This window comes from Ahaetulla prasina, chromosome 3, assembly GCF_028640845.1.
Source record: "Ahaetulla prasina isolate Xishuangbanna chromosome 3, ASM2864084v1, whole genome shotgun sequence".
Lineage (NCBI taxonomy): Eukaryota > Metazoa > Chordata > Lepidosauria > Squamata > Colubridae > Ahaetulla > Ahaetulla prasina.
The window spans coordinates 122702562-122730489 of record NC_080541.1 but is presented as its reverse complement, the minus strand read 5'-3'; the positions used below and the strand labels follow the sequence as shown (position 1 = coordinate 122730489).

Below are 27928 nucleotides of genomic sequence, written 5' to 3'. Positions count from 1 at the left end.
AAATCAATAAAATTTATTTAAAAAATGTAAAATTGTCACAAAGTCACTGTATTGTGAGACTTTGTACAAGAACATCCCAGAATTGACTGCTTACTTTCAGTCAATTAATCTTTTTAAAAATGAGATAGCTGAAAAAATAGCCATTCGTTGGTGTAGAACAGGGGTGTCAAACTCAATGCCTGGGGCGGGATCCGGCCACTTGGGTGCTTAAATCTGACCTGCAGGACCACCCTGGAAACAGCAAAGGACTGGCCCGTTGTGCTTCTGCCAGTGAAATGGAGCTTGGGAGGGCTTATGTGACCCATCCCCCAAGCTCCATTTTCACTGGCAGAGGGTTGCAGGAGGCCATTGCAGCCAGAAACAGAGCTCGGGAGGCCATTTTCTCTGGCAAAGCACTTGAGCCATCACAGGCACCCCTGGCACAAGTGATGTCAAGCTGGCCTTGCCCACTCTGGCCACGTCTACCCCGGCCCCCTGAGGTCAAATACAACCCTGATGTGGCCCTCAATGAAATCGAGTTTGACACCCCTGGTGTAGAATATTAAACTGAATCCTCTAACAATCTTATTCAATTGGTTCAGAAGAATATCATGACTGATAGCATCAAAAACTTGTAAAAAGTCCTGGTCATCTGATATGATTACCTTTCATCAATCCCATTGATGGAAACTAAAACTGAACACGTGATTCAAAACAGTTTAGATAATAAGATATGATAATGAGATATACATGGAACTAAAATCACTCTAAATTAGTGGAAGTGTAAAAACGAATGAAAGAGGCATTTCTTTTGAAGCTGATATAGTGTAGAGTCATGTTGAAATATAATTAAAACAAAATAACATTTGAAGTTTTTTCTACTGTTACTTTTTATATTTATTACAGTTCTCTGACTGGTTTTTAGGGTGTTAATGCTGTTAATTTTGATTTTATTTCTTATTTATTTTGTCAAATTTATTTGCGTACCATCTTGAAGTGATTCTGGGTGGCATACAACATATAAACCATCATGGCTGCTTATACAGAAAGGCAGTATAAAAATAAAGATATATTAATAAAGTCAGCATAAAAATACAACAGAGTATAGTACTTATACTCTAATTGGTCAAAATAATTTTAAATCTTTAAAAGTATCTTCAAATGTATATTGAGGTTACTCTCTATTAAGGCTATAAGTGGCATAATTTCAATATATTGCAATGTCTTTCTACTAAATAACTCCATACATTTTTTACAGAAAAAATGCCAGTATAAAATAAAGATAGTATCATGCTTCGGAGGACATTAATGTTACACAGGAGAAAGGCAGATTCTATCCCTGGCAAAACTGAATCTGATTTTTCCTTCCTAACAAGAAAGTTGCACAAGAATATAAGCCCTTCCTGCACAACTCAGAATTGTTTTAGTGAGGTTTGTGCAGAAATACCTTCCAGTAGAATATTCCCCATGTTAATATTGCCAGAACAGGAAGGGAACATTTGCACAAATATATCCATCAACTCCAAAACTTAAAAGTGGCAGTAAAAAATGAGAAAACCCCCCACCATTTCATGCATATGAAATTAAATATAAAAGTACTTTGAAATAGCAAGGCTGGAAAATTGGTTGTATAAGCAAGAGTGAAGTACATCAAGTCTGTGACAGTGCAAGAGGCAGCACTGCTTCTAAAAAAAGAAAATAAATGTATAGTAATTGGCTTGTTGAGAGAAAAGATCCCCCACCTGTAGTTCCTTCTCCAAAATTCAGCATAATTAGCAAAACCAATTTCCCATAAATAGCATACAGTCAACAGTTAAGGCCTGACTCTTGTTTGCTATTCCTCCTGATTCTTATGGAGGGTGGAGGAATAGAAATAGATGACTAACACGAAGGGTTTATAATTGTAGAAATCTCAGGGATGGGAATTCTGATTAAACAACCTGAAAATTATAGTCCAGGCACACAGAGAAGTTGATGGGGGGTGAAATAAATTGAGATGTATTCTGTAAAATGCAGAAGAAAAAGTAAAATAACTATCATATAACAGTTACAGTATACTCTGGGAGAAATTGCAAGGTTCCATTCAAAACTAAAGCTGTCTCCTTCCTAGCACATTGGGTTGAAAAGGGGATTAGTTAGCAAGGCTGAAAAAACGAGGAACGGATGGACCAGGTGTCTAACTCAGCTTAAGTGTGTGTGTGTGTGTGTATGTATATATATATATATATAGTGATTGCTATAAGCTTATCCAATGAATGGAATTTGTCTGCTCTACCAAATCCAAATCCAAATCCATTTCTTTGTCTATGGCTCAGACAGACAGCAACTTACACTACATACATGCATCCCTTGGGTTGCCCCTTCATCTCTCTCCCCGTTATTTTGCAGTAAAAATGCAACAGGAAAGTGGCATTTTGGGTCTCTGCGTACTTGTGTTTTGACATTACTCTGTTTTGGAATTCTTGAGTATCCATTTGAGTTTAAATTCTTTTTATTTTTCATGGTTACACCCACTTTTCTATCATGCCTGAGGGCACCCACTACCAGGAAAAACAAAACAAAAGGCTAAGTGTGGCCAAGTGTAAAAGGTTATTCATCTTTTTAACAGCTTCATCTGATGCAAAGCTAGAGTTGTTTTTCTACAGGTCTCTTGGTTTTTTAACCATCATTCCCAATTTTGCAACTGCAGGGATTCAGTTCAGAGAAATGGTTTTGCACAGTGCTCTTTCTCAAGGGCACTCTAAATAACCCTTACTTATGTGCCTCTAGATTTACCTTGATTGCAGCAGTTGCTATCTGGATATGGTGGAGACGTCTCAGGGTGCTCTCCCGATCAATGAAGTACGAGGCTGCCAACTGATGCAGTGTTTCCAAGGAAACCGTGGTGTTACTTCCACCACTCCCTGAGAGGCTACCAGCTTCTGCCTTCCGACTGAGCTTCCGTTTGTCCACAAAAATGGTCAAGGATTCTTCCCCTGTGAAGACATGAAGCTTTATGCTGAGTTGGTTCAACACCAGGATTCAGAAGCATTGAAGTAATGGATAAATTTAGCCACAAAAGAGAATAATGAAGAAGAAAAAAGAAAAAATACAATTTACAACAGTTTGACTTACAATAGTTCATTTAGTGACTCTCAAAGTTACGACATCATTAAAAAAAATGACTTATGACTATTCTTCATCCTTACGGCAGTTACAGGCATCTCATGGTCATGTGACCAAAATTCAGAGAGTTGGCAATTGACTAGTATTTTATGGCAATTGCAGTGTTGCAGGATTATGTGATCAGCTTTTGCAACCTTTTCATAAGCAAAATTAATGGGTAAATCAGATTCACTTAACTACCGTGTTACTAACTGTACAATGGCAATAATTCACTTAACAACTGTGATAAAATAGTTTATAAAATGGGACAAAACTCACTTAACAAAGGTCTCACTTACCAACTTACCGTATTTTTGGGAGTATAAGACTCACCTTTTTCCCCCCAAAAAAGAGGGTGAAAATCTGGGTGCGTCTTATCCTCTGAATGTAGCCCCGCCCTGCTTCTCAAACGGAGGTTTCAGAGGCTCAAAAAAGCATCAGAAATGGAGCTTAGAAAAAAGGCCCCAAACGGAGCTTCAGAAAAGAAGCCCCAAATAGAGGTTCAGAAAAAAAGCCCCCAAATAGAGCTTCAGAAAAGAAGCTCCCAAACAGAACTTCAGAGGCTTTTTTTCTGAAGTTTTGGAGGCTTTAAGAGGCAGAAAAAAGTTTTTTCTGAAACGGAGTTTCAGAGGCAGGAAAAAAAAGCAAGGCGCAGAGCTCACAACCAAAGAACTTTTGCTAAAATTCACCTCTGGGAACAGCTGATTGGGGGTATTCCGGGACACCAATCCACCTGCCAATCAGCTTTTTTCTTATTTTCCTCCCCAAAAACTAAGGTGCGACTTATACTCCGAAAAATACAGTACATTTTGAGCTCAGATTTGGTCGTAAATTAAGGACTACCTTGTAGGACAGCTTGTAGCTTGTAGGACAGCTTTGGTCAAGATTATTTACTACCATCATCATCATCTTCATCAGTCATAAGTCATCATTTAATAAGACTCATAGCACAACTTTTGGTAGGCATACTTGACACCCCATACTTAATCATCTTGAATTGGGACTATAATGTGTTGAACCCAGCACATTATTTGTAAGATAATCTGACCCAAGAATGGACAGAGAGCAAAGAACACATGAATGTTGTCTCTAGGATCAAATTGATAATTAGATAAAAATGTCTTGAAATCTTCTAGTCATGATGTTGATTCTTGAGATTTGGCTTCCAAGTGTTACTAGATATTATTTTCTTCCACTTTAATTATTTAATTTTTCCCTATCCCATGGCCCAGTCCCTACCATTATACAAATCTGAACTTGCTTTATTTATCCATAGTACATTAATTAATTAATTCATCCATTCAAAATCTGATTATTACAGTATGTTATGGTTAAGGCTGTCTTTCAAAACAGTCATATGTGTTGGAATCTGACACTGATTTCAGTGAGGGGGGAGGGGAGTGTAAGGCTGGATAGCCTTGAGTCCCTTTAGGGAGGAAGAGGCTGAAGGAAGATCTTCCCTAAAACTTTGAAGTATTTACAGTAGTTAAGCAGTGTGTGCTTTAGCCTAGCAATATTCCTATCTATAGGCGATAGAAGATACCATGAAGATACCATAAGATCAGCTCATTTCTGGTTCCTTGCACCTGATACTATAAACTCAAGGACCCAAAATGTTATAGTCTATCTTCTAGAAGATTATGGGAAATGCGAATCAAAACAACTTGTTTAGCATCATTGCCTTAATTGCCCATTCACTTTCAGATTAGTTATACCAGATTGGGCTAGAAAAACCCAGATAATTTCTAGACAACAAATTGTTTTCAGTATTTTTGTTGCCATTTAAAAATTGTCAAGATTTTTGTAGTCCAAATCTGATAGCCATATTTCAAATGCAATTTGATTTAAAGTTTTCCAAGCCTGGGAATTTCATATTTTAATAAATGTGTTTTCCTTAACAAGTCAAAGATCTAATAAAAGTAAAGGTTTTCCCTATCCAGTTGTGTCCAATTCTAGAGAATGGTGCTCATCTCCATTTCTAACTGAGGGAGCTAGCGTTGTCTGAAGATGTTTCCACAGTCATGTGGCCAGGATGACATCCGACCCGGTTACAGCACGGAGACGGCTTTGGTCGCGTTGGTGGATGACCTCTGGAGGGCCAGGGACAGGGGTTGTTCCTCTGCCTTGGTCCTATTAGATCTCTCAGCGGCTTTTGATACCATCAACCATGGTATCCTGCTGCGCCGGTTGGAGGGGTTGGGAGTGGGAGGCACCGTTTACTGGTGGTTCTCCTCCTATCTCTCTGACCGGTCGCAGACGGTGTTGACAGGGGGGCAGAGGTCGTCCTCGAGGTGCCTCACTTGTGGGGTACCTCAGGGGTCGATTCTCTCGCCTACCCTGTTCAACATCTACATGAAGCCGCTGGGTGAGGTCATCAGTGGTTTCAGGGTGAGTTATCATCTGTACGCTGATGATACTCAGTTGTACTTTTCCACCCCGGACCACCCCAACGAAGCGGTCGAAGTGCTGTCCCGGTGCCTGGAAGCCGTACGGGTCTGGATGGGGAGAAACAGACTCAAGCTCAATCCCTCCAAGACGGAGTGGCTGTGGATGCCGGCACCCCGGTACAGTCAGCTGCATCCGCAGCTGACTGTTGAAGCAGTTAGTGGCCCCAAAGGAGGTGGTTCGCAACTTGGGTGTCCTCCTGGATGGTCGGCTGTCCTTTGATGAACATCTGGCGGCCGTCACCAGGAGGGCCTTTTACCAAGTTTGCTTGGTTCGCCAGTTGCGTCCCTTCCTTGACCGGGATGCCTTATGCACAGTCACTCACGCTCTGGTTACGTCTCGGCTGGATTATTGCAATGCTCTCTACATGGGGCTGCCCTTGAGGTGCACCCAGAGGCTGCAGTTAGTCCAGAATGCAGCTGCGCGAGTGGTAACGGGAGCCGCTCGTGGCTCCCATGTAACACCACTGCTCCGTAGTCTGCACTGGCTTCCTGTAGTCTTTCGGGTGCGCTTCAAGATCCTGGTTACCACCTTTAAAGCGCTCCATGGCTTAGGACCCGGGTACTTACGAGACCGCCTGCTGTTACCTTATGCCTCCCATCGACCCGTACGCTCTCACAGAGAGGGCCTTCTCAGGGTGCCGTCCGCCAAACAATGTCGGCTGGCGGCCCCCAGGAGTAGGGCCTTCTCTGTGGGAGCACCAACACTCTGGAACGAACTCCCCCCTGGCTTACGTCAACTGCCTGATCTTCGGACCTTCCGTCGTGAGCTTAAAACATATTTATTCATTCAAGCAGGACTGGCATAAATAGTTGATTTTAAATTGGGGTTTTAATAATATTTTAAATTTTTAATTGTTTTAATTATCGGCCGTATAGTAATATTTCATTTTAAATTCTTTTAATTGTATATATTCTGTGTTTTTATTCTGGCTGTACACCGCCCTGAGTCCTTCGGGAGAAGGGCGGTATAGAAATTTAATAAATAAATAAATAAATCATGCTGCAGCGTAGAGCGTGTGGCAAAACACAGAACGCTGTTATTCTCTCACCGAAATGGTACCAATTTATCTACTTGCATTTGCATGCTTCCAAACTGCTAGTTGGACAGGAGCAGTGTCAAGAATAGGAGCTCACCACATTGCACGGGGCTTGGGTTTCAAGCCCAGGCTGTCAGCTTTCCAGCTAACAAGCTCAGCTTCTTAACCGCTGAGCCATTGCACCTCCAAAAGATCTAATAGTCTATTCTACATTTGCAACAAATCCTAAGAATTGGGAGCCAACTCTGATTGTCCCCATAGTATAGGATTTCTTCTCTGAGGAAGTAAAACTTACGAAAAGGATCTCTTTATTGTCTTTTCAGATACATTTTAAATTGAGAAATTAACATTTTTGTGTTTGTTTAAATAACAGATTTTAATTTATATAGGGTTGGTTAAAGTTAGGTTCAGTTTTCAATTATATTTCAAACAACAGAGATAGAAATGTAGGATTATTTTATAATGAATCTGGTGTCTACTCTCAGCAATACAGGTTATTTTGATTTGAAACTTTCCTATCAGACAATAGCATCTAATGGGCCTTTGAACGTCAACAGCATTTGTGGAGGTGGAAAATTCTGAGTCTTTTGCAATAATCACACTCAATCACATTGCAGTTTCTTTCTTTGACCAAAATCCTTGGAGTTACAAATAAAATCCATAGGAAGCCTCTTTGAGGGATAGAATACCTGGCATTATCCAAAACACTTATATTAGAATGTCTATTGCAATCATTTTTGATTGAAAAGTAAACTAAAGTGTAACTAAAATTACACCTAGGCAGGAAAAATTAAAGGTACAAGTACAGATTAGGCAAAACCTGGCTCAAAAACAGTAACTGTGAGAGGGACCTTGGAGTCCTAGTGGACGATCACTTAAATATATGCCTTAAATATGAACAGCTTGCCTTCATCATTGGAAGTTTATAAGAAGAGACTGGATAGCCACTTGTCTGAAATGATATAGGGTCTTCTGCTTGAGCAGGGGGTTGGACTAGAAGACCTCCAACGTCCCTTCCAACTATTCTGATTCAAAGATCTCCTGCTTCTATGAAATGCCTTACTAGAAGACTAGAAGACCTCCAGCGTCCCTTCCAACTATTCTGATTTCTATGAAATGCCTTACTACATAGTAGAGTCAGATCCAATAATAATAGAAATAATTACTTTACAGTGCATGGCACACAATTGCCCCAGTATTTGAAATCTTTAGCACATCGAAGGATGTTTAATGTGAGTAAAAGAGGGGAAATGATGTTAATCTGGCAATGGAAAAGGTATTATTTAAACCAAGCAATCACTCACATGGTAAAATATCACTAATTGTCTTCAGTCTCTTGGCAAACTTGTTCTGTTGCTAATACTAGGTGTGACTTATGGATTTTAAAAAAATCCATACTGCTGCTTTAAGTCCTTCTTTGAACTATGGCTTTAATCAATAACAAATCCTCCACACCAATGAATCCTAGCACGATAAATCCTTAGAGAAAGGTGTGAACTGCTTCACCTGCTGCTTTCTACAGCAGTTCTCTTGACCATCATGCTTTACACAGCCTGAAGCTAGAATTAATTCTTTTTCTTTTGAGGAAGTAGTCATATATCTTCACTCTATCCACAAAGCTATTTTTGGATAGAAAACTACATCTTGTCCAAAGTTACAACTCTCTTTTTAGCTTTTTATACATTAGCAATGAGGGGTGGCGGCTGGGGGAAACTGGAGAAAAAATATGGAAATCCTCCCAGAGATCAGAAAAATTATTGAGAGGAGTGAACTTTATATGGATAAAGCATGGGATCATTCATTCATTCATTCATTCATTCATTCATTCATTCATTCATTCATTCATGTGCTTTCCATTCAATATTGAGAAATACCTGCAGTTTTTGTGGCAAGATTTCAGAAGTGATTTGCCATTCCCAGAGAGCCCTGACTGTGCAGTAGTTAGAATGCAGTATTGTAAGAAAATTCTACCCACTGTCTGGAGTTCGATCCTGATGGGATTCAAGATTGACTCAGCCTCCCATTCTTCTGAAGTCAGTAAAATGAGGACCAAGATTGTTGGGGGCAATATGCTGACATTGTAAACCACTCAGAGAATTTTGTAAAGTCTATAGTCTAAGTGCTATTGCTATTGCCTGCTTAGTATGGCTGAGAATGAGTGACTGACTCAAGGTCACCCATACTGGCTTCATGCTGTTATTTTCAATTACAGTATATATAAGGTGGCTCAATGTTTTAACTCCTTCTCCCCCCACCACACATTTTTAATACATTTAAAACCAAGTTCCCCTTAATTTATATTGTGCACCTTACTTATTTGTCATGCACATTCCAATTTGAGCCATGAAGCATTTAAATGACCATCTAGAGTGACAAACAGTCATTCTGAGGGGCAATGAACAGTTGGGGGAGGGGAATCCTTTGGATCATTGCAAATATTATTTTAAATTCTAGAACCCACTCATCTGAAAAGCAAATAATTTAACGTCCCTCTCCTCAGATTATTGGGGGTGAGAATGGAGAAAAGTAGCATGGATAATAGAAGAAAGAATTTGTGAAGTACCATTTATTCAAACCACAGCTTTGGAACATGGGGCTGTTTATCCATAACTGTAAGGATGTCTATTGAATTGATATTCTTGACCCGGAAAGAGGGACTGTCAGCTGAAGGGGGAGGAACATTCTTGAGCACAGAGTGTTGTAGTACCAGCTGGAGGCTGCCTGAAAGGAATGTTGTAATGTTGCATATCCTTCTGCCTCTAATTCTAAAGAGATGACGGTAATAGAAATTGGAGTTGCCTTAGACTATTCTAATATTTCATATTCCTTCTGTCTCTAACTGATTCTAAAGAGATGACAGTGATGGAAATCTTTGCCAACATGGTTGTGAGGCTGCAGATTGTGGCTCACAGAGGGAGGTTGTAGGGAAATGTTATGAAGACACAGAGCCATGACACATCTTTCCTGGAGACAAGTGCCATTCCCAAAGCAGTTGTGTGATCATGACAGATATTGTCAGGATGTGACACTGCAATAGGTAGAGGAGAAGCACTATCTCTATGGGCAATCACTATGAACTACAGTTTCTATGCAATCCTCGTATATTCTTGCCATTTAGACAACTGATCTTTCTGATTGTGCCTTGGGTCTCTTCATATCTGTACTTTAACATGGCATAACAATTATTAAAACTGGATTGAGCTACGTAGTTGCAACCCTGTGCATGATTACTTGAGAATAAACCCCACCTAAGGCAGTGACTCTACTTCCAAACACATATTCAGAAGATCACATATTATGCACCAATGCTTCCAAATAACTCCATGCAACTTACTATTGAATCTTTTTGTCTCACTTGAGCTTATTTAGCAAGTCAATGATATGCATCTTAATAAATAATTTGAACTGCCATAGCTGTTACAGTTAGGCTTCATCTATAGAAATATATTTAATATAATATAATCTTTGCTGATACAGCTCAAATCTATTGTTTATGAGTTTAATGTATGAACAGAAAGCTAAGTATTAACCTCCAAGAGTTGCTGAGAGAAGGAAATGGGTCCCGTATTTTTTAATCAGGTTCTCTGTGATCTGTTGAAGGCTGGGCCGACGCCCCATAAGGCGAATGTTGCGGATGAATTCTGGAGCCAGAGGCAAAGGCAAACTGAAGAAATCTTTTCTTTCCAATGCCAAGTTATTGACTTTCCATCGAGCAAATTCTCTGGAAGAAAATAGTAAGACAAGAATATAAGGAAGGCTAGCAATAAACAAAGCAGATCACACTCAGGAGGCTTTAGAATTTATGTAAATCAAAAAAGAAAGCAAATTTCTAGCCTTCAGGAATAAGTAACAGGTGGTGGTGTAAAAAAATAATTTCCTCAATCCTGGAGGGATCTCAGTTTTTTTTTTAATACAAGTTTGTAAGTAGACCTTAACTGCTATATGACATGGAAGGAAGATAAAACTGGGAACATATTTAATCAAACTGAATATTTTTCTAATGGAAATGCTCAGCAGACTGTTTTCAATGCTGAATTGAGTACTTGATTTCTATTTTCTTCATACAGGAAGAATGAATCCAATGAAGTCAAACTTTATTACAGTCAAAGACTAGCATAAGAAGGATGATGTACAGGAAATTAAAAAGCATAAAAGAGACAACAGAATAAAGATTGCACACAAAAAGCTAAAAAAGTATAAAAACAAAACTCTAAAAATAACATAAAAGGAGTGGCTGGAGCAGTAAATGGATGTAGAAGAGCATGACAAACAAAATTTATTATAATACTAGGTGCTCATTAGGTGCTCATTAAAACTGGTTTGCAGCACAAATCATCCCTCATCAGATGGATTTTAAGTGTTACTGTACAGAAACTGGCAACATTGGATGTTGTATAATAGTTGGTAAATGACAACAGCAGGGGGGCGCAAAATTGTCCTGGGCTCCCTGGGTATTTATACAGTAATGATGAGATGAGGCTAATACAAATGTCTCTGTAATACAGGCACTGAAGAGCTACATGTTCTATTGTTTCTATGTGTCCAGAATTACAGAGGCATTATCTTTCCAGGTAGGAAATCTTGCTGTTTCCTCCTTGAATGACAGCTAAGAGAAGAATGTATCATCATGCCAGAGGAAAGCCATCGGGTGGTTAGGTACTTCAAGATTAGTTAAGTATGCCACAGAGAGATAGAATCTCTTGGGTTCACTGGCAGTAAAGGTTGAAGACCTGGCCAGGTCCAGTTGGCACTCTGTGTCTGCTACACACTGTTAGTATGTTGTTAATGAGTGCTATGGCCTGAACATATTGCATATTAAATAGAAGGCCTGGAGAGAAGCCCAAGGATGGAATTGTAGTTGTCACTGTCTTTTTCCATGTTAATTGAGAATCACCCTTCTTAGTGGAGCAAGGCCAAGGTGAATAAAGGGTAGTCTGAGACAATAGTTGAGTCTCATTACCTATATTCTAGCTTCTACTTTCATGAGGTCTCAAGGTAGCATTAGAAACACAGTTTGGGGCTTGAAAAGTTAATCTTTGAAATCTGGACTGAAAAAGTTCTAATGGGGCAGACTTGGAGAAGGGGATCAGTTGGGCACCATAAAGAAGTTGTGCTATTAGCTTGGCTTCAAATAATGCTGCGGTGAACTGTGGGCGTTATCGGACACGAGGTGTCCGGTAGCCCGTGCGTGGCGAAAAGGTGTTTTAGTGCTGAGATGACAGCTCGCGGTTGTGGATTTCAGCCTGAGGCTGCATCCAATCAGAACGAGATATTTCCGCCTAAAACTCCCGCCAAAACTTACAGTAATACATTACACCTTCCCTCCCAGAAGGCACTTTGCCAATATTTGCATATTACTTCTCTCGTAGTCCTGCAGGTACGCATGCCTCCTGACTCTCCCGGACCTGCGCAGTTCACTTTCTGGAGTTGAGTCGAGCTTGCCGGAGGGACTTTTCGCCTCTGAGCTCCTCCTCCCGGCCATCCGGCCCTGGATTAGTCGCCGGCTCGGACCTGCTGTCCTCTAGAGGGACCGGAGGGTGTCGCTGGACCTCGCCTGACTCAGATAAGTCTCTGTTTGGTTCTACGCTTTCTGTTTGTTCTTGGCGCCAGTCAGCTGTGGGGTTAATTAAATCATAGTCAGGGCTGTTCTCGCCTAATTCTGCCTTATCGCTCAATCTGTTTCTTAATTGATCTATGTGGCGCCCAGATTCTGCCATCGTCTAGTTCCACTAGATAAGATTTGGGGCCCGTTTGTCTATGACTATCCCCTCTTCCAGTTTGGGCCGTCGCTGTAATTATGTGCCCACACCGAGTCTCCTATGTTTAACTCTCGGATTCTATCTGGTTTTGTTTTGAACCCGTCCTGCACGTAGTTCGGTGTAGCCGGTCTAGCGGGCACCGTAGCTTCCGCCCCATTAATAGCTCGGCTGGGCTGCGGCGGTGGCCACACAGGGGTCCTGTGTTGACGGTTAGGAATGCGTCGATTTGTGCCTGCCAATCGCCGGGCCGCTTCGTGATAGCGCTTCTTCGCACTCCGGACAAAACGTTCAGCAAGGCCGCTCGACGCAGGGTGGAACGGCGCTGAGAGGGCATGTCGGATGCCCTCTTCAGCCAGGTACCCTTCAAATAATTTGAATGCTGCTGGTATATAGTGGCCATCTCTTATCTAGATGAATTTAAGGATTGCAGATGAGCTCATTTGTGCATTTTCAGTGACTTGTCTTCATGGAGTTTCCTACTGTTGGCAGAATGTAGGACTATTTCCCAAATATTTGAAACAGTACACCTGCTCAATCTCATGGCCATGTAACCTCCATTGATTATTCCATTGAATACTTACCTTTGGCAAGCACTTTTTGCAAATCTTGTTTTTCTCATACATGAGTTCTAGCTGCTCTTCCTTGCAATACTGCCCTAGTGCTCTCAGTGCTTTTTTAAGCCAACAGGTATTCTTGAGAGTATTGCTACATCGTCTGCCTAGAATAAAACAGAAATGTGTCTTCCAGCCAGTTTGGGGGAGTGAAACTTCAGGTTGAGGAAATGGTCCAATATGTACTTGATATAAAAATAGAATTAGGAATGGGGCCAATATGCAGCTTTGCTTTATGCCTTTCTCAGTTCCCATAGCCTTGATGAGGCAGCCACATTGAAGCAGTTGATGTCATGGTGGGAGAGAAAGTCAGTAAAACAGGGATCTCTGGTGGATATAAACCACCCAACCACATTCCAGGTTGAAAGAATGACATTTCGCTGGTGATTAAATGCTTAAATTTCAAGCAGAGGTATTGTGCACTTGGGACTGGGTGTGTGATTTTTGCAAGGGTAGAAGGTTCATATTAGTTGACAGTTGAGGCTACTATAGCTGTGTCTCCTTCTGTGGTGGTGTGGGGGAGAGGTGTGGCACAACAGGATTCACATTCTTCTCTTCCAAATCTACGTCCATTGGGAGAATCAGTGCCGCATGGGCACTGAAATGTGGATCACTGACAAGCAAGGATCCCAAGCATTCTTTGTGGGTTGTCCAGTGTTAAGTGGAAATGAAGGGAACTGTTTCTTCTAAGAGTCAGGTTCCTATGGGCCAGGGGAGGTGCCTTAGTTGTGGAGGCAGATGAGGATAAATCTCCAGACTGGGTTTCTGTATTGTTTGGCTGAGTTTTGTTACATTTACAAGCACTTTCTTTTAGGTAACTGCTACTTGGGATTGCATGGGTTTCTTGAGAATTGCTGGTGTAAAACTTCCAGAGGAGTCACTGTCAGTGCCACTTTCACTGTTATTGATGAATGTGCTGACAGCTTTCTATGTGTCTTGGTCATAGAAGAGGCAATAACATGAGATAGTTTAGAGGTTGAGCAACTCAAAGGGGCAGATGAATTAAATTGTGCTGGACTTCCATATCACTACCAGCACTGGGAGGGCACATCAAGATTGTTTTGATGTCAGCAAGTTTTTTCCCCCCTCAGATTAATGAGTTGAGTTTATAGCTTCCTCCTTTGAAGTTTGCTTAACCTCTTTGCTGCTGCCAAGTCTGACAGATTTATTGCTTTTGGAAGTGGGTGTTTTTATGGATCTTATCTGCAAGTTCATGACCTTTTGTCACTTTTCTAGTGATGAGGTTCTGACTAAATCTCCTTAAAAACTCTGATGGTTCGGAAGTGATAAGTTCACCATAGGAATTTGCTCATTTGAATGAATCTGGAAGGGAGTAAAGGCTAAGGGGAAAAAACTTTAAAAGATAAAAGTAACAGAGTTGGAAGGGACTTTGGAGGTCATCTAGTCCAACCCCCTGCTCATACAGGAGACGTCCTATACTAGGGATTCAAACTGCTGACCTTTCTGATCGACAAGCTCAGTGTCTTAGCCCTGAGCCAACTATCCAGGCATGCATTTGGTGTTTCTTAAACTGGGTAGATAGTAAAAATAAAGTGAAAGCCAATTGTTCTGCTTTGGCAGTTTAAGATCTAAGAGAGGAAGATCACAATAAGCTTGAGGTTGTTCCATCTGTGGGCATTCCCATGAATTTCAAGGAGGAGTCACTTTTTTTCTGTAGCACGTGGCGTGGTTGGCTAAATTAACTACTTCTGGATGCCTGGAGGAATAGCTGCCAGAATGCTGACTGGCCAGCTTCTGCTGCAGTATTAATTCCCAGGTTTCTGTGAGGGATCTGCAGATCAAGGGCTTGTTGGAAGCTGCCCACCTTGGCTGTAATTCCTCTCAGCCGGGACATCGTCGTGAATAGAACGCTATAGGGGCTTCAGTGCCGTTTGGGGAGTCTGTGGCTAAGTACAGCTCCTACTCCATAGGGGACGATCACAAACCAATACTAATGGCAGTCTGTTGTTGTATTGTATTAACAGGCTATCGCTTGATAGCAAACTTTTACTGCCTCAAATGCCCTATTCTCTGACTTCCCCACGACCAAACAGTGTTTTTCCAAGCAATTTATGCAGCGGTTCAGCAACGGTTGCCTTGTCTTTTAAAAACACGGCGTAAAGTTTACCAGACCCAGGAAAGCCTGGAGTTCTGTCTTGTTTTTGGGTGCTGGGGCTCTCTTTATCGCCTTGACTTTGCTCTCAGTGGGTGAATCCTTTTGTCTATTCTATAGCCCAAAAATTCAACAGATTCGACCCCTATCTGACACTTGCTTGCTTTGACTTTTAATCCTGCCGACCTAAAATGGCCAAAACTTTCCTTAATCGCTTCCCAGTTCTCTTAAATCTTCCCTGATACCAACACATCATCGAAATAGGTACGACTCCGGTAACCCTTGTAGGAGCCGCTCCATCAAATTTTGGAATAGCCCGGGCCACACTCACCCGAACTGTAACGGGTGCACTTAAAGGCACCCGGTGCGTTACAATGGTCTGGGCCTCAGCTGTGCTAGCATCTACGGGTAGCTGTTGGTGCTTGTGCCAAGTCTAATTTGGCGAAAACTTGTCCGTGCCTAGTGAGTGCAATAAGTGTTGCACTACTGGAACTGGGTAGGCGCTCTTTTGCAATGCTTTGTTCAAGGTAGCCTTGTAATCAGCGCAAATTCTTATGGACCCGTCTGGTTTTATAGGGTGACGATTGGCGCTCCCATTTGGCATGGTCAACTGGCACTAGTATCCCTGGCTGACTAATTTATCTAACTCTTTGTCGATTTTAGGTTTGAGTGCAAAGGAACCCTCCTTGCCTTTAACCTAATGGGAGCTATTTGGGGTCTAAATTGAAGGAGATAGGGGTCCCTTGTACTTGCCTAAACGGTCCTCGAATCGTCTGCGAATTCCTCCATTAGGCGTTTTGCAGGTTGCATCCGCTCCGGTGGGCGCCAGTCACCCCATTCCCAACGCCTGAACCAGTCTAGCCCCAGCAAGCTTGGCAAGGTTCCCTCGACTAACGTGATGGGCAGGGTCTTTTCGTATGTCCCGTACTTGACCTCGACGGTCGTTGTCCCTCGAACAGGGATGCGGTTGCCCTGGTAATCCTGCACCCGGAGCCGTTGTTTCTGTAGCTTGCGCTTTGCGATGTGCGGCAAGGCTTTCACAAAAGTGTCCCAGGACATGATTGTGATAGCTGATCCTGTGTCTACTTCCAGTCGGCACGGTACGCCTTCAATTGTCGGGTTTGTGAAGATCTTTTCTTCGATGCGGGTAGCTGCGTGGTCTATGGTAACAGTCATTCGGTTTGACTTCGCTCTTTCTTTCCTGGCCAATCGCGGTCGCCTTGCCGATCTCGCGCTCTGATTGGCTGGTTTGAAATTCGGAATGTGGGGTTTGCATCTCTGACTCAGAGCCGCTCTGATTGGCCGATTTGAATTTTCGGCGGGAAGGTTGGGGTGCTCGGCAGACTTGAGCCAGGTGCCCTTCCTTTCACACCGCCGCAAATGGCGCCCTGAACTTACATCTTTGGCGCTGATGTCGCCCCGCAACTTCCGCATTCCTCCGGGTCTTCCTTGTCGATTTTCCGGTGTAGTGGACTTCTTCCTCCTCGCTGGTTGACTCACGATAGGTTTCTTCGTGGTGGACTGTGCTCGCTTTGCGCCCGCCATCGGCGTGAGTCGCTTTGTAAGGTGTCTGCTGCATGGTTGGACATCTCATGGCTTCGCCCAGAGCGTTACAATGTCAGGTTGCTCTTGGCTAGCAACCGTCTCCTCAAACGGATGTCTCTGACCCCCGTATAAGTTGTTCCAGCAGCTCTTCGTCCAGATCGCGGTACTCGCAATGCTTGGAGGCTTGTCTCAGGGCTGCCATGTAGTCGCTGATAGACTCGCCTTCTTGTTGCCTCGCGCCCCCAAACTCGTACCGTCGACGTATTTGGACGGGCTGGTGCGTAGTGATTCTTCAGGAGGGTCTGAAGGGTCTGCCACGACACGGAGTGTAGCGGTGTTGGCTCCGCTAGGGCTTCTGCGACGGCGATGACTGCTGACCCACAGTGGCTTATGAAGTAAGCCCGCTTATGTTGTCGGAGACTCCTGTAGCTCGCTTGCCTCCAGGAAACTTTCAAACGGGTCATATATATTCCCCATGTCTCCTGGGCAGGGTCAAACGGAGTGGGTGGCGTGTAGCCGGTCATCGCTGCAATTCCGCTATCACCTTGCTGGGTTTGATTCTCGTAGTGAGTTCAGCTCTGTTCTGGTGCTCTGCCTCAAGATCCCATCCTCGTCGCCAATGTTAAGTTTGGGTATTGACGAGGCAGGAGACCAGGTTAGTGACAATAGCTCTTTAATATAGTGTGACCCAGCAACTCTCTGGAGAAAAACCTCTCCTTATATACACTTCAGCCTGAGGCTGCATCCAATCAGAACCGAGATATTTCCCGCCTAAAACTCCCGCCAAAACTTACAGTAATACATTACAACTGTCTTTTTCCATGTTAATTGAGAATCACCCTTCATAGTGGAGCAAGGCCAAGGTGAATAAAGGGTAGTCTGAGACAATAGTTGAGTCTCATTACCTATATTCTAGCTTCTACTTTCATGAGGTCTCAGGGTAGCATTAGAAACACAGTTTGGGGCTTGAAAAGTTAATCTTTGAAATCTGGACTGAAAAAGTTCTAATGGGGCAGACTTGGAGAAGGGGATCAGTTGGGCACCATAAAGAAGTTGTGCTATTAGCTTGGCTTCAAATAATTTGAATGCTGCTGGTATATAGTGGCCATCTCTTATCTAGACGAATTTAAGGATTGCAGATGAGCTCATTTGTGCATTTTCAGTGACTTGTCTTCATGGAGTTTCCTACCGTTGGCAGAATGTAGGACTATTTCCCAAATATTTGAAACAGTACACCTGCTCAATCTCATGGCCATGTATCCTCCATTGATTATTCCATTGAATACTTACCTTTGGCAAGCACTTTTTGCAAATCTTGTTTTTCTCATACATGAGTTCTAGCTGCTCTTCCTTGCAATACTGCCCTAGTGCTCTCAGTGCTCTTTTAAGCCAACAGGTATTCTTGAGAGTATTGCTACATCGTCTGCCTAGAATAAAACAGAAATGTGTCTTCCAGCCAGTTTGGGGGAGTGAAACTTCAGGTTGAGGAAATGGTCCAATATGTACTTGATATAAAAATAGAATTAGGAATGGGGCCAATATGCAGCTTTGCTTTATGCCTTTCTCAGTTCCCATAGCCTTGATGAGGCAGCCACATTGAAGCAGTTGATGTCATGGTGGGAGAGAAAGTCAGTAAAACAGGGATCTCTGGTGGATATAAACCACCCAATCACATTCCAGGTTGAAAGAATGACATTTCGCTGGTGATTAAATGCTTAAATTTCAAGCAGAGGTATTGTGCACTTGGGACTGGGTGTGTGATTTTTGCAAGGGTAGAAGGTTCATATTAGTTGACAGTTGAGGCTACTATAGCTGTGTCTCCTTCTGTAGTGGTGTGAGGGAGAGGTGTGGCACAACAGGATTCACATTCTTCTCTTCCAAATCTACGTCCATCGGGAGAATCAGTGCAGCATGGGCACTGAAATGTGGATCACTGACAAGCAAGGATCCCAAGCATTCTTTGTGGGTTGTCCAGTGTTAAGTGGAAATGAAGGGAACTGTTTCTTCTAAGAGTCAGGTTCCTATGGGCCAGGGGAGGTGCCTTAGTTGTGGAGGCAGATGAGGATAAATCTCCAGACTGGGTTTCTGTATTGTTTGGCTGAGTTTTGTTACATTTACAAGCACTTTCTTTTAGGTAACTGCTACTTGGGATTGCATGGGTTTCTTGAGAATTGCTGGTGTAAAACTTCCAGAGGAGTCACTGTCAGTGTCACTGTTATTGATGAATGTGCTGACAGCTTTCTATGTGTCTTGGTCATAGAAGAGGCAATAACATGAGATAGTTTAGAGGTTGAGCAACTCAAAGGGGCAGATGAATTAAATTGTGCTGGACTTCCATATCACTACCAGCACTGGGAGGGCACATCAAGATTGTTTTGATGTCAGCAAGTTTTTTTCCCCCTCAGATTAATGAGTTGAGTTTATAGCTTCCTCCTTTGAAGTTTGCTTAACCTCTTTGCTGCTGCCAAGTCTGACAGATTTATTGCTTTTGGAAGTGGGTGTTTTTATGGATCTTATCTGCAAGTTCATGACCTTTTGTCACTTTTCTAGTGATGAGGTTCTGACTAAGTCTCCTTAAAAACTCTGATGGTTCGGAAGTGATAAGTTCACCATAGGAATTTGCTCATTTGAATGAATCTGGAAGGGAGTAAAAGCTAAGGGAAAAAAACTTTAAAAGATAAAAGTAACAGAGTTTAATCAATGGTAGCTTAACAGAACCTTTTAAGATTGCGAAAGGAACAAGACAGGGATGTCCTTTATCACCATTATTGTTTATTTTAACTCTAGAACCATTATTGGATAAAATACGAGAAGTAAAGGAGATAGAGGGAATTAGAGTTAGACAATATGAATATAAGCTAAGAGCTTTTGCAGATGATTTGGTGATTACTTTAACAAACCTTATAAATTCTAGTAAATCTTTGTTGGAAATAATTGATCAATATGGGAATGTTTCAGGGTTTAAGGTAAATCAGAAAAAGACAAAAGTGATAATAAAAAATATGGCCAGACAACAGAAAGAAAAACTAGAGGAAGTAACAGGATTTGAAATTGTAAAGAAGGTTAAGTACTTAGGGGTTTATATTACATCGTCAAATGTGAAATTGTATAAGAATAACTATGAGGTTTTATGGCAAAAAGTTCAGAAGGAGTTGATTGTTTGGAAAAAATTGCAATTATCTTTGCTGGGGAGAATTGCTGCTATTAAAATGAATGTTTTACCTAGATTTTTATTCCTCTTTCAGATGATACCAATAATTAAGAAAGATAAGAATCTTGAGGAATGGCAGAAGGGAATTAACAAATTCATATGGGAAGGTAAAAAAGCTAGGGTTAAAATGAAAATAATTCAAGATTCTCGGAAAAGGGAGGTTTAAAATGCCTAATTTTAAATTATATTATGAAGCAGCTGCTCTCTCTGCAATAAGTGATTGGTTTAATTTAACAGAGGACAGAATTTTGAATATAGAAGGTTATGATTTGCTATATGGATGGCATGCATATTTAATTTATGACAAAAAGGTGGATAAGGCCTTTAAAAATCATGTGCTAAGAAATGCCCTTCTGCGTGTTTGGAAAAAATACTCTTATAAACTAAATTATAAGGTTCCTATATGGGCAAGTCCTAGACATACAATAGAAAATATAAACATAGAACAGAATCAGGAAATGATTACATATAAAGATCTTTTGTATACTGAAAGAGGTAATTTGCAGTTAAAATCTCTGCAAGTATTAAGAGAGGAAGGAAAAATTATACTTGGTTTCAATATGAGCAACTACGTGCTAGATGGAAGGAGATCAGAAAATTGGTATAGAGCAGAACGAGGAAATTTGGTAAAGCAAATTAGAAATCAGTCTCAGGAGCATATAAAGAGATTGTATAATGTGTTACTTGAAATAGATTCTGAAAGGGACTTGGTAAAGGACTGTATGATAAAGTGGGCACAAAATTTTCAGGAGCCAATATTATTGGAAACTTGGGAAAAATTTGGGTTAGAAATGTTAAATTCACGCAGGCACAGAATCTGAGGAAAATTTTTTATAAAATGTTTTATAGATGGCATCTAGATCCTAAAAAATTATCGTGTATGTATCCAGATATGCAAGCAAAATGTTGGAGATGTAATTGTGATGACGCTACATATTTTCACATTTGGTGGACTTGTAAGGACATAAAGGCCTTTTGGATAAAAATTTGGTGGATTTTACAAAATGTTTTGAAAAGAAGATAAAGTTCCTGCCGCAATTTTTCTTGTTGGGAATTATTACGGATTGTACAGTAATTGAGACTAAATTGATTTTAAATCTAATAACAGCAGCAAGATTACTAATAGGACAATACTGGAAGAAAAAAGTACCTACAATAGAAGAATGGATATTGAAAGTTGCCAATTTGGCTGAGATGGCGAAGATATCAGCCTTTTGAAAGACAATACGCAAGAAAGATACTTAAAGGAATGGAAAAATGGATTGACTATATTCAACGTAGATATCTGTCTAAGGGGAAAAGGATAGCAAGCATTACACTCCAAGATTATTATTCTTTTTTTTTTAGAATCAGGCTAGATCAAAACCAGTACTTCTAAAACTTTTAGATAAAAAATATCAGATAGCAAGATTAGAAGAAGCATACCTTGGGGAAAGACATTTCTGAATAGATAGGGTACACTGAGTTGAATGGAAAGGTGATCTTACCAGTGTAAAGTAACTTCATAGAGTCTGATTTAAAATCTTTTATCAATGAAATAGAAAGTACTTTTTGAACTTTCTGGAAAAATTACCTGAAACACCTATTGTATGTAGTATATGCCAGCCAAATGATCAAAATCTGTGTCTAGGCAAGCACTGAACTTTTTTGGAGGGAGGGAACTTTTGGAGGGAAAATGCACGTTGACGATTGGCTTGTGCCTCAGCCTGAATGGTATATAAGGAGATGTGCTCCTCTGTTCCATTGTTTTATTGTTTAAATATATCTTCAAGTGAATGCATTTATCATGTTGCAGCTGCCATAAATTAATTAAATTAAGACAATGTGCAGCCTTTTCTCTTAATTAGTGTAATTCATTTTTAAAATAATCGGTGTTGCATTCTTCTCTTTGGACCCAGAAAGAAGAATTTGTCACTATACAAAGCAGGGCAGTTCTAGTTCTTGTACTGCATCTGAAGTCAAATACCTGTTTTACAAACAACAGGTCCAATAATTCACCCCCCACATTTTCAGTTTAAAATGATAATCAAATGTCAGCTTGGATCTGCAGGAATTTTCCTGAGGAAAGATGGGGACGAAGCTGCAGATGAAATGAGCCTGTAATTTGCTATTGCAAATTATGAATGTTCTTGTATGTGCACTTTGCTATTTTGACATTTTGGAGTCCAATAGTATTAGAGCAGAGCGTTGCATCAAAATTTCACAGAGTATGATCACAAATTCCAATGCATCTTTATTTAGAGTGAGGGATCTTAAAGGAACTGAGAAAAAAACTCCATTTGCCATGGACCTCTGTTCAACCTTTATCTCAGCAGCCACACCCACAACGGCATCTGAGGCAGAAAAAGGAAAACTTCCACAGGGGATTTTTAATTCTTATTTTTAGCCCCCATGGTTTTCATGAGGGAAAAAATGTGTTTATCAGAAATTTAGACAAGCATCAGGTGTCAGAAATTTGGAGAACAATATTAACAACCTGGCAATTCTGTAACTGTAACTCAACTGACTTTGAGGTCAGATTCAGTCTTTACAGATATAGTCCTCAATTTACAACTATTTGTTTAGTGACTGTTCGAAGTTACAATGGCCCTGAAAAAAGTTATTTATGATCTGTCCTCACACATATGACCATCGCAACACCCCCATTGTCATATGATTGAAGTTTGGGCATTTGGCAACTGGCATGCTGTTGCAGCGCTCTGGAGTCATGAGACTGACATTTCCAACCTTCCCAGCTTGCTTCTGACAAGCAGTCAATGTGGGAAGCCAGATTCATTTTACAACTGTATGATTGCTTAAGAATAGCAGCAGCCATTTGCTTAACAAGAAAAAGAAAAAGATTGAAAAATAGGGTGCAACTCACTTAACAACCATTTTGCATAGCGACGGAAATTCTGGTCCTAATTGTAGTCATAACTTGAGGACTACCTATATTTCATGTCATGCTAAATATGGCTTAAAAGCTATATTGGTAGTTATGTGATTAGTGTTTACACATTCATCTTGGAACTCTGTATTATTTCTGGCTTTGCCAATCATCCCTTGCTCCCCTTCCATCTTCCCCAATCAGACTTAATTAAAGTGTTTGCAAGCCATTGCATGGCTTTAATTACTCTGAAATTTTCAAAATTAGAATGAAATTGGCTGATCATTGTTTACAGAGGCATTGTTTGGAGAACACAGTAGGCAGTTAAAATCATCTTCACGCTAGTCACCAGTGTGAAGAGTATGTGCCACCTCTGAAGCTGAGGCCTGGTTGGCACATACCATAAGAGTTCCTTCACAGGCGGCAGATGTTAAGTTGATATATGTGAAATTACTGAGTGTCAACATGTTTATCTTTGGCAGAGGCCTCAGTGCACGAAATTCCTGTTCTGATTCATTGCTTTCTTCTAATTCAGTCAGGCTGTCATACTGGAGAAAGGGATATGTCTATCCATCACAGGAATTCTTCATGTTTGTTGGATGGAGAGAAGGGTTGTGTTTACATGAGACATTGATCTGTAATCTAATAAAAAAAACCAAACTTTTTATTTTATTTTATTTTATTTATTTACATTTATATCCTTTAGCCTATCAAGTTGTGTGAACCCAGCAAATCTGATTAACTGGTGGCTCAACATGTCATGCAAACTCAGACAAGAAAAAAAAAATGGGATTAGTGTATCTTTTTTGCAGTACAAAAAGAAAAGATTGAAAAATAGGGTGCAACTCACTTAACAACCATTTTGCATAGCGACGGAAATTCTGGTCCTAATTGTAGTCATAACTTGAGGACTACCTATATTTCATGTCATGCTAAATATGGCTTAAAAGCTATATTGGTAGTTATGTGATTAGTGTTTACACATTCATCTTGGAACTCTGTATTATTTCTGGCTTTGCCAATCATCCCTTGCTCCCCTTCCATCTTCCCCAATCAGACTTAATTAAAGTGTTTGCAAGCCATTGCCTGGCTTTAATTACTCTGAAATTTTCAAAATTAGAATGAAATTGGCTGATCATTGTTTACAGAGGCATTGTTTGGAGAACACAGTAGGCAGTTAAAATCATCTTCACGCTAGTCACCAGTGTGAAGAGTATGTGCCACCTCTGAAGCTGAGGCCTGGTTGGCACATACCATAAGAGTTCCTTCACAGGCGGCAGATGTTAAGTTGATATATGTGAAATTACTGAGTGTCAACATGTTTATCTTTGGCAGAGGCCTCAGTGCACGAAATTCCTGTTCTGATTCATTGCTTTCTTCTAATTCAGTCAGGCTGTCATACTGGAGAAAGGGATATGTCTATCCATCACAGGAATTCTTCATGTTTGTTGGATGGAGAGAGAAGGGTTGTGTTTACATGAGACATTGATCTGTAATCTAATAAAAAAAACCAAACTTTTTATTTTATTTTATTTTATTTATTTACATTTATATCCTTTAGCCTATCAAGTTGTGTGAACCCAGCAAATCTGATTAACTGGTGGCTCAACATGTCATGCAAACTCAGACAAGAAAAAAAAAATGGGATTATGTGTATCTTTTTTGCAGTACAAAAAAAGAAAAAGAAAAAAAAAGAATCAAGGATAACATATGGAAAACTCTTATCTCCAATCTCCCAGAGCAGTTGATAGACTGCAATAACTGTCAAGCAATACAGTGGTTGGAAAGACAGCTGTGCTATCTCATTTTTCATTTTCCTGAATATCTCCAGATCCTGTAATGAACATTGTAATCTGGCAATGTTACACCACCTGACTCAGATGGGGTTTGTTCATGTAATATACTGAGTCATAGTTTCTTTAATCAGGTTTACTAAATAAATCACCCATGGCCATATTTACCCAATATTTTATATGCAAACAAATGATGTCATGGTTTAGAGGGCAAACATTTTTTATTTCTTTCCATATCATGATAGTCCTTTGGGCCTTACATTTATTCCCTAGCTATTCTTGAGCATTTAATTTGATCCACTTTTTCGGGACCTGTCAGATTTTTTATTTATTAAATCTTTTTGCTGCCCATCTCGCTGTATTATACCTTCTAACATTTGCAAGACTGTCCATTAATAATTAAACTGTAGACAAACTATGTGTTTGTAGAATAGCATATGTTTAGAAATGTGTATCTTGGGAAAAAATATTTGATATGAAAGTAAAATGAAAATACGTATTTGAAATATAACTTTTGATATGGTGTATGTGTGTATTACACACACACACACACACACACACACAATAAAGAAATACAATCAAAGGGGATAAAGGACATGATTATTTCACTCTGGCTGCAGTTGTCCTGATTTTTGAAATAGCTTAAATTACATCTACAACAAATACCTTTGCATGTTCACATGCGCTTTCACCAAGGATCTATCAGACAGACCACCCCAAAAGATGCCTGCATGAGTTTATGCACACCAAACCCCAACCCAGAGTTCTTAAATGAATTAAGGTTGCAGGCTGAAACTACTGTTTCCTTGACAACACTAGAATCCCTAAAGCTAAGCTAACCATTTTTTCAGGACTTTTCAGATGTGTGACCTTATTCTCCTCCTTTCTACAATTCTGTATCAAAGTCTGCAGACAGTTTTCCCCACCTTAACCTGTCTTGAAAATTCCCTACTTATCTTTTTATTTACTACGATGTTAATCCATGATTTTCTTCTAAAAACCCTTCAGGATAGTACATATAATTTAAAGTACAAACCTAAATATCTAGAGTATGTGGTGGAAACCCCAGCATAATTCTGAGCACCAGCTCTGCCTTCATACCCTGCATGTGGGTTTCCTTCCTATGTCAGTTCTTAGGTTCAAACATGGAAATGCTGACATCAAAAGAAAATGCATGCCAAAGTTGACCTTTGCCATGTTGAATCTTTGTCTTACCACTGTAAAAATCTCACTGGAGAAAAGAGAGAAAGCCCCCAGACTTCTCCCGTTCCCCGGATAGTCAAGACCCTCAGAGCCTGGGCCTTCGGCTGATGTTATGTAATGCACGGTCCGTGGCCAATAAGGCCCCCCTAATTTACGACCTTATTCAGGGGGGTGCCGCGGACTTTATAGGCATTACGGAAACCTGGTTGGGCGCAGAAGGGGGCGTGCCCCTGGTGCAGATGTGCCCACCAGGTTTCCGTGCATTTCATCAGCCGAGAGCCCAGGGTAGGGGTGGGGGGTGGCGGTTGTGATTAGAGAGTCTGGGCGAGGAGACCACTGTACCTCAGATTGTCGGGTGTGAATCCCTCCTTGTGAAGTGGGGCCATAGATGTCAGATGGGCTTGCTGGTCGCGTACCTGGCTCCTTGCTACGTGACAGCTGCCCTGCCCGAGCTCCTGGAGGTGCTTGCTGGGGTGGCAGTTGAAACCCCCAGACTTTTAGTCATGGGGACTTTAACTGCCTTCTTCCGGCTCGTCATCGACAGCAGCTCGGGAGTTCACGGCTTCCATGACGGCCTTGGACCTGGCAAGTAGTTGATGGCCCTACCCACACTGGGGTGGTACACTCGATTTGATTTTGTCTCTGGTCAGTGGTTGAGAGATCTGGACTTAAAGGAAATAGTCATCGAACCTTTGTCATGGTCAGATCACTCTCCTTCGCCTAGACTTTCTGACCGCCACCCAACACCACAGGGAGGCGGAGCCGATCGTTGGTTCCGTCCCAGGCGCCTGATGGACCCGGAGAGGTTCCGGACGGAGCTTGGGCCATTCCTGAGGGTCTGGCTCACGGCACGCCTGAGGAACTTGTTGCGGCCTGGGAGCGGGCGGCGGGGCCTTAGATCGTGTCGTGCCTTTGCGGCCTCTGACCCGGCGCAGGTCCCAACCGGCTCCCTGGTTCTCCGAGGAGCTGAGGGGATGAAGCCGGAGAAGACGCCTAGAGAGTTCCTGGAGGTCTAGCCGTTCAGAGGCTGATCGGACACTAGTGAAGTCCTATACCTAGTGGCATTGAGGGGAGCGAGGCGTTGCTACGCCTCCTCCCTCATTGCGTCGGCAGATAACCCCCCCGCCGCCCTGTTCCGGGTGACTGCCTTCTTCACCAGGGGAGCGGGATGACCCGCTGCAGGGACGTCCTGAGGAGTTTAACGGTTATCTATACGATAAAATCGTTCAGCTTCGGGACGGTTGGATCAAGATTGCGGTGACTCAGGTGAGGCGTCCGAGGGTGGTCTTGGTGACATTGTCTGGGATGAGTTTGACCCTGTGGCTCCCGAGGACATGGACAGGTTGTTGGGTAGACTGAATGCCACCACGTGTTTACTGGACCCGTGCCCCTCCTGGCTGGTGCTGGCCACTCAGGAGGTGACACGAGGCTGGCTCCAGGCGATTACGATCGCTTCTTTGGTGGAGGGCGTCTTTCCGGCCGCCTTGAAAGAGGCGGTGGTGAGACCCCTCCTTAAGAAGCCTTCCCTGGACCCGGCTGTTTTAGTTTAAGATTTTTGGACTTCAACTCCCAGAGTTCGTCAGCCAGCTTTGCTGGCTGAGGGACTCTGGGAGTTGAAGTCCAAAAGTCTTAAAGGGACCAAGTTTGGACACCCCTGTTGTAGAGAGTATGGTGGCATATCAGTTTCCCCTGCACCTGGATGAAACCGTCTATCTAGACCCGTTCCAGTCCGGTTTCCGGCCCGGTTACAGCACAGAGACGGCTTTGGTCGCGTTGGTGGATGATCTCTGGAGGGCCAGGGATAGGGGTTGTTCCTCTGCCCTGGTCCTATTAGACCTCTCAGCGGCTTTTGATACCATCGACCATGGTATCCTGCTGCGCCGGCTGGAGGGATTGGGAGTGGGAGGCACCGTTTATCGGTGGTTCTCCTCCTATCTCTCCGACCGGTCGCAGTCGGTGTTGACAGGGGGGCAGAGGTCGACCCCGAGGCGCCTCACTTGTGGGGTGCCGCAGGGGTCGATCCTCTCGCCCCTTCTGTTTAACATCTACATGAAGCCGCTGGGTGAGATCATCAGTGGTTTCGGCGTGAGGTATCAGCTGTATGCGGATGACACCCAGCTGTACCTTTCCACGCCGGACCACCCCAACGAAGCTATCGAAGTGCTGTCCCGGTGTCTGGAGGCTGTACGGGTCTGGATGGGGAGAAACAGGCTCAAGCTC

At 41.9% G+C, this 27928-nt stretch overlaps 1 protein-coding gene across 1 annotated transcript in view; it reads right to left on the bottom strand.

Annotated features, from left to right (window-relative positions):
* BRINP2 (BMP/retinoic acid inducible neural specific 2) overlaps positions 1-27928 on the bottom strand; it is a 157733-nt gene that overhangs the window by 22995 nt on the left and 106810 nt on the right. Inside the window, exons 3-4 of the mRNA XM_058178502.1 lie at positions 10138-10328; positions 2755-2954 (exon numbers count right to left, since the gene is read on the bottom strand). Of these exons, the coding sequence (XP_058034485.1) occupies positions 2755-2954; positions 10138-10328 (391 nt within the window). The remainder of the gene's footprint in view (positions 1-2754; positions 2955-10137; positions 10329-27928) is intronic.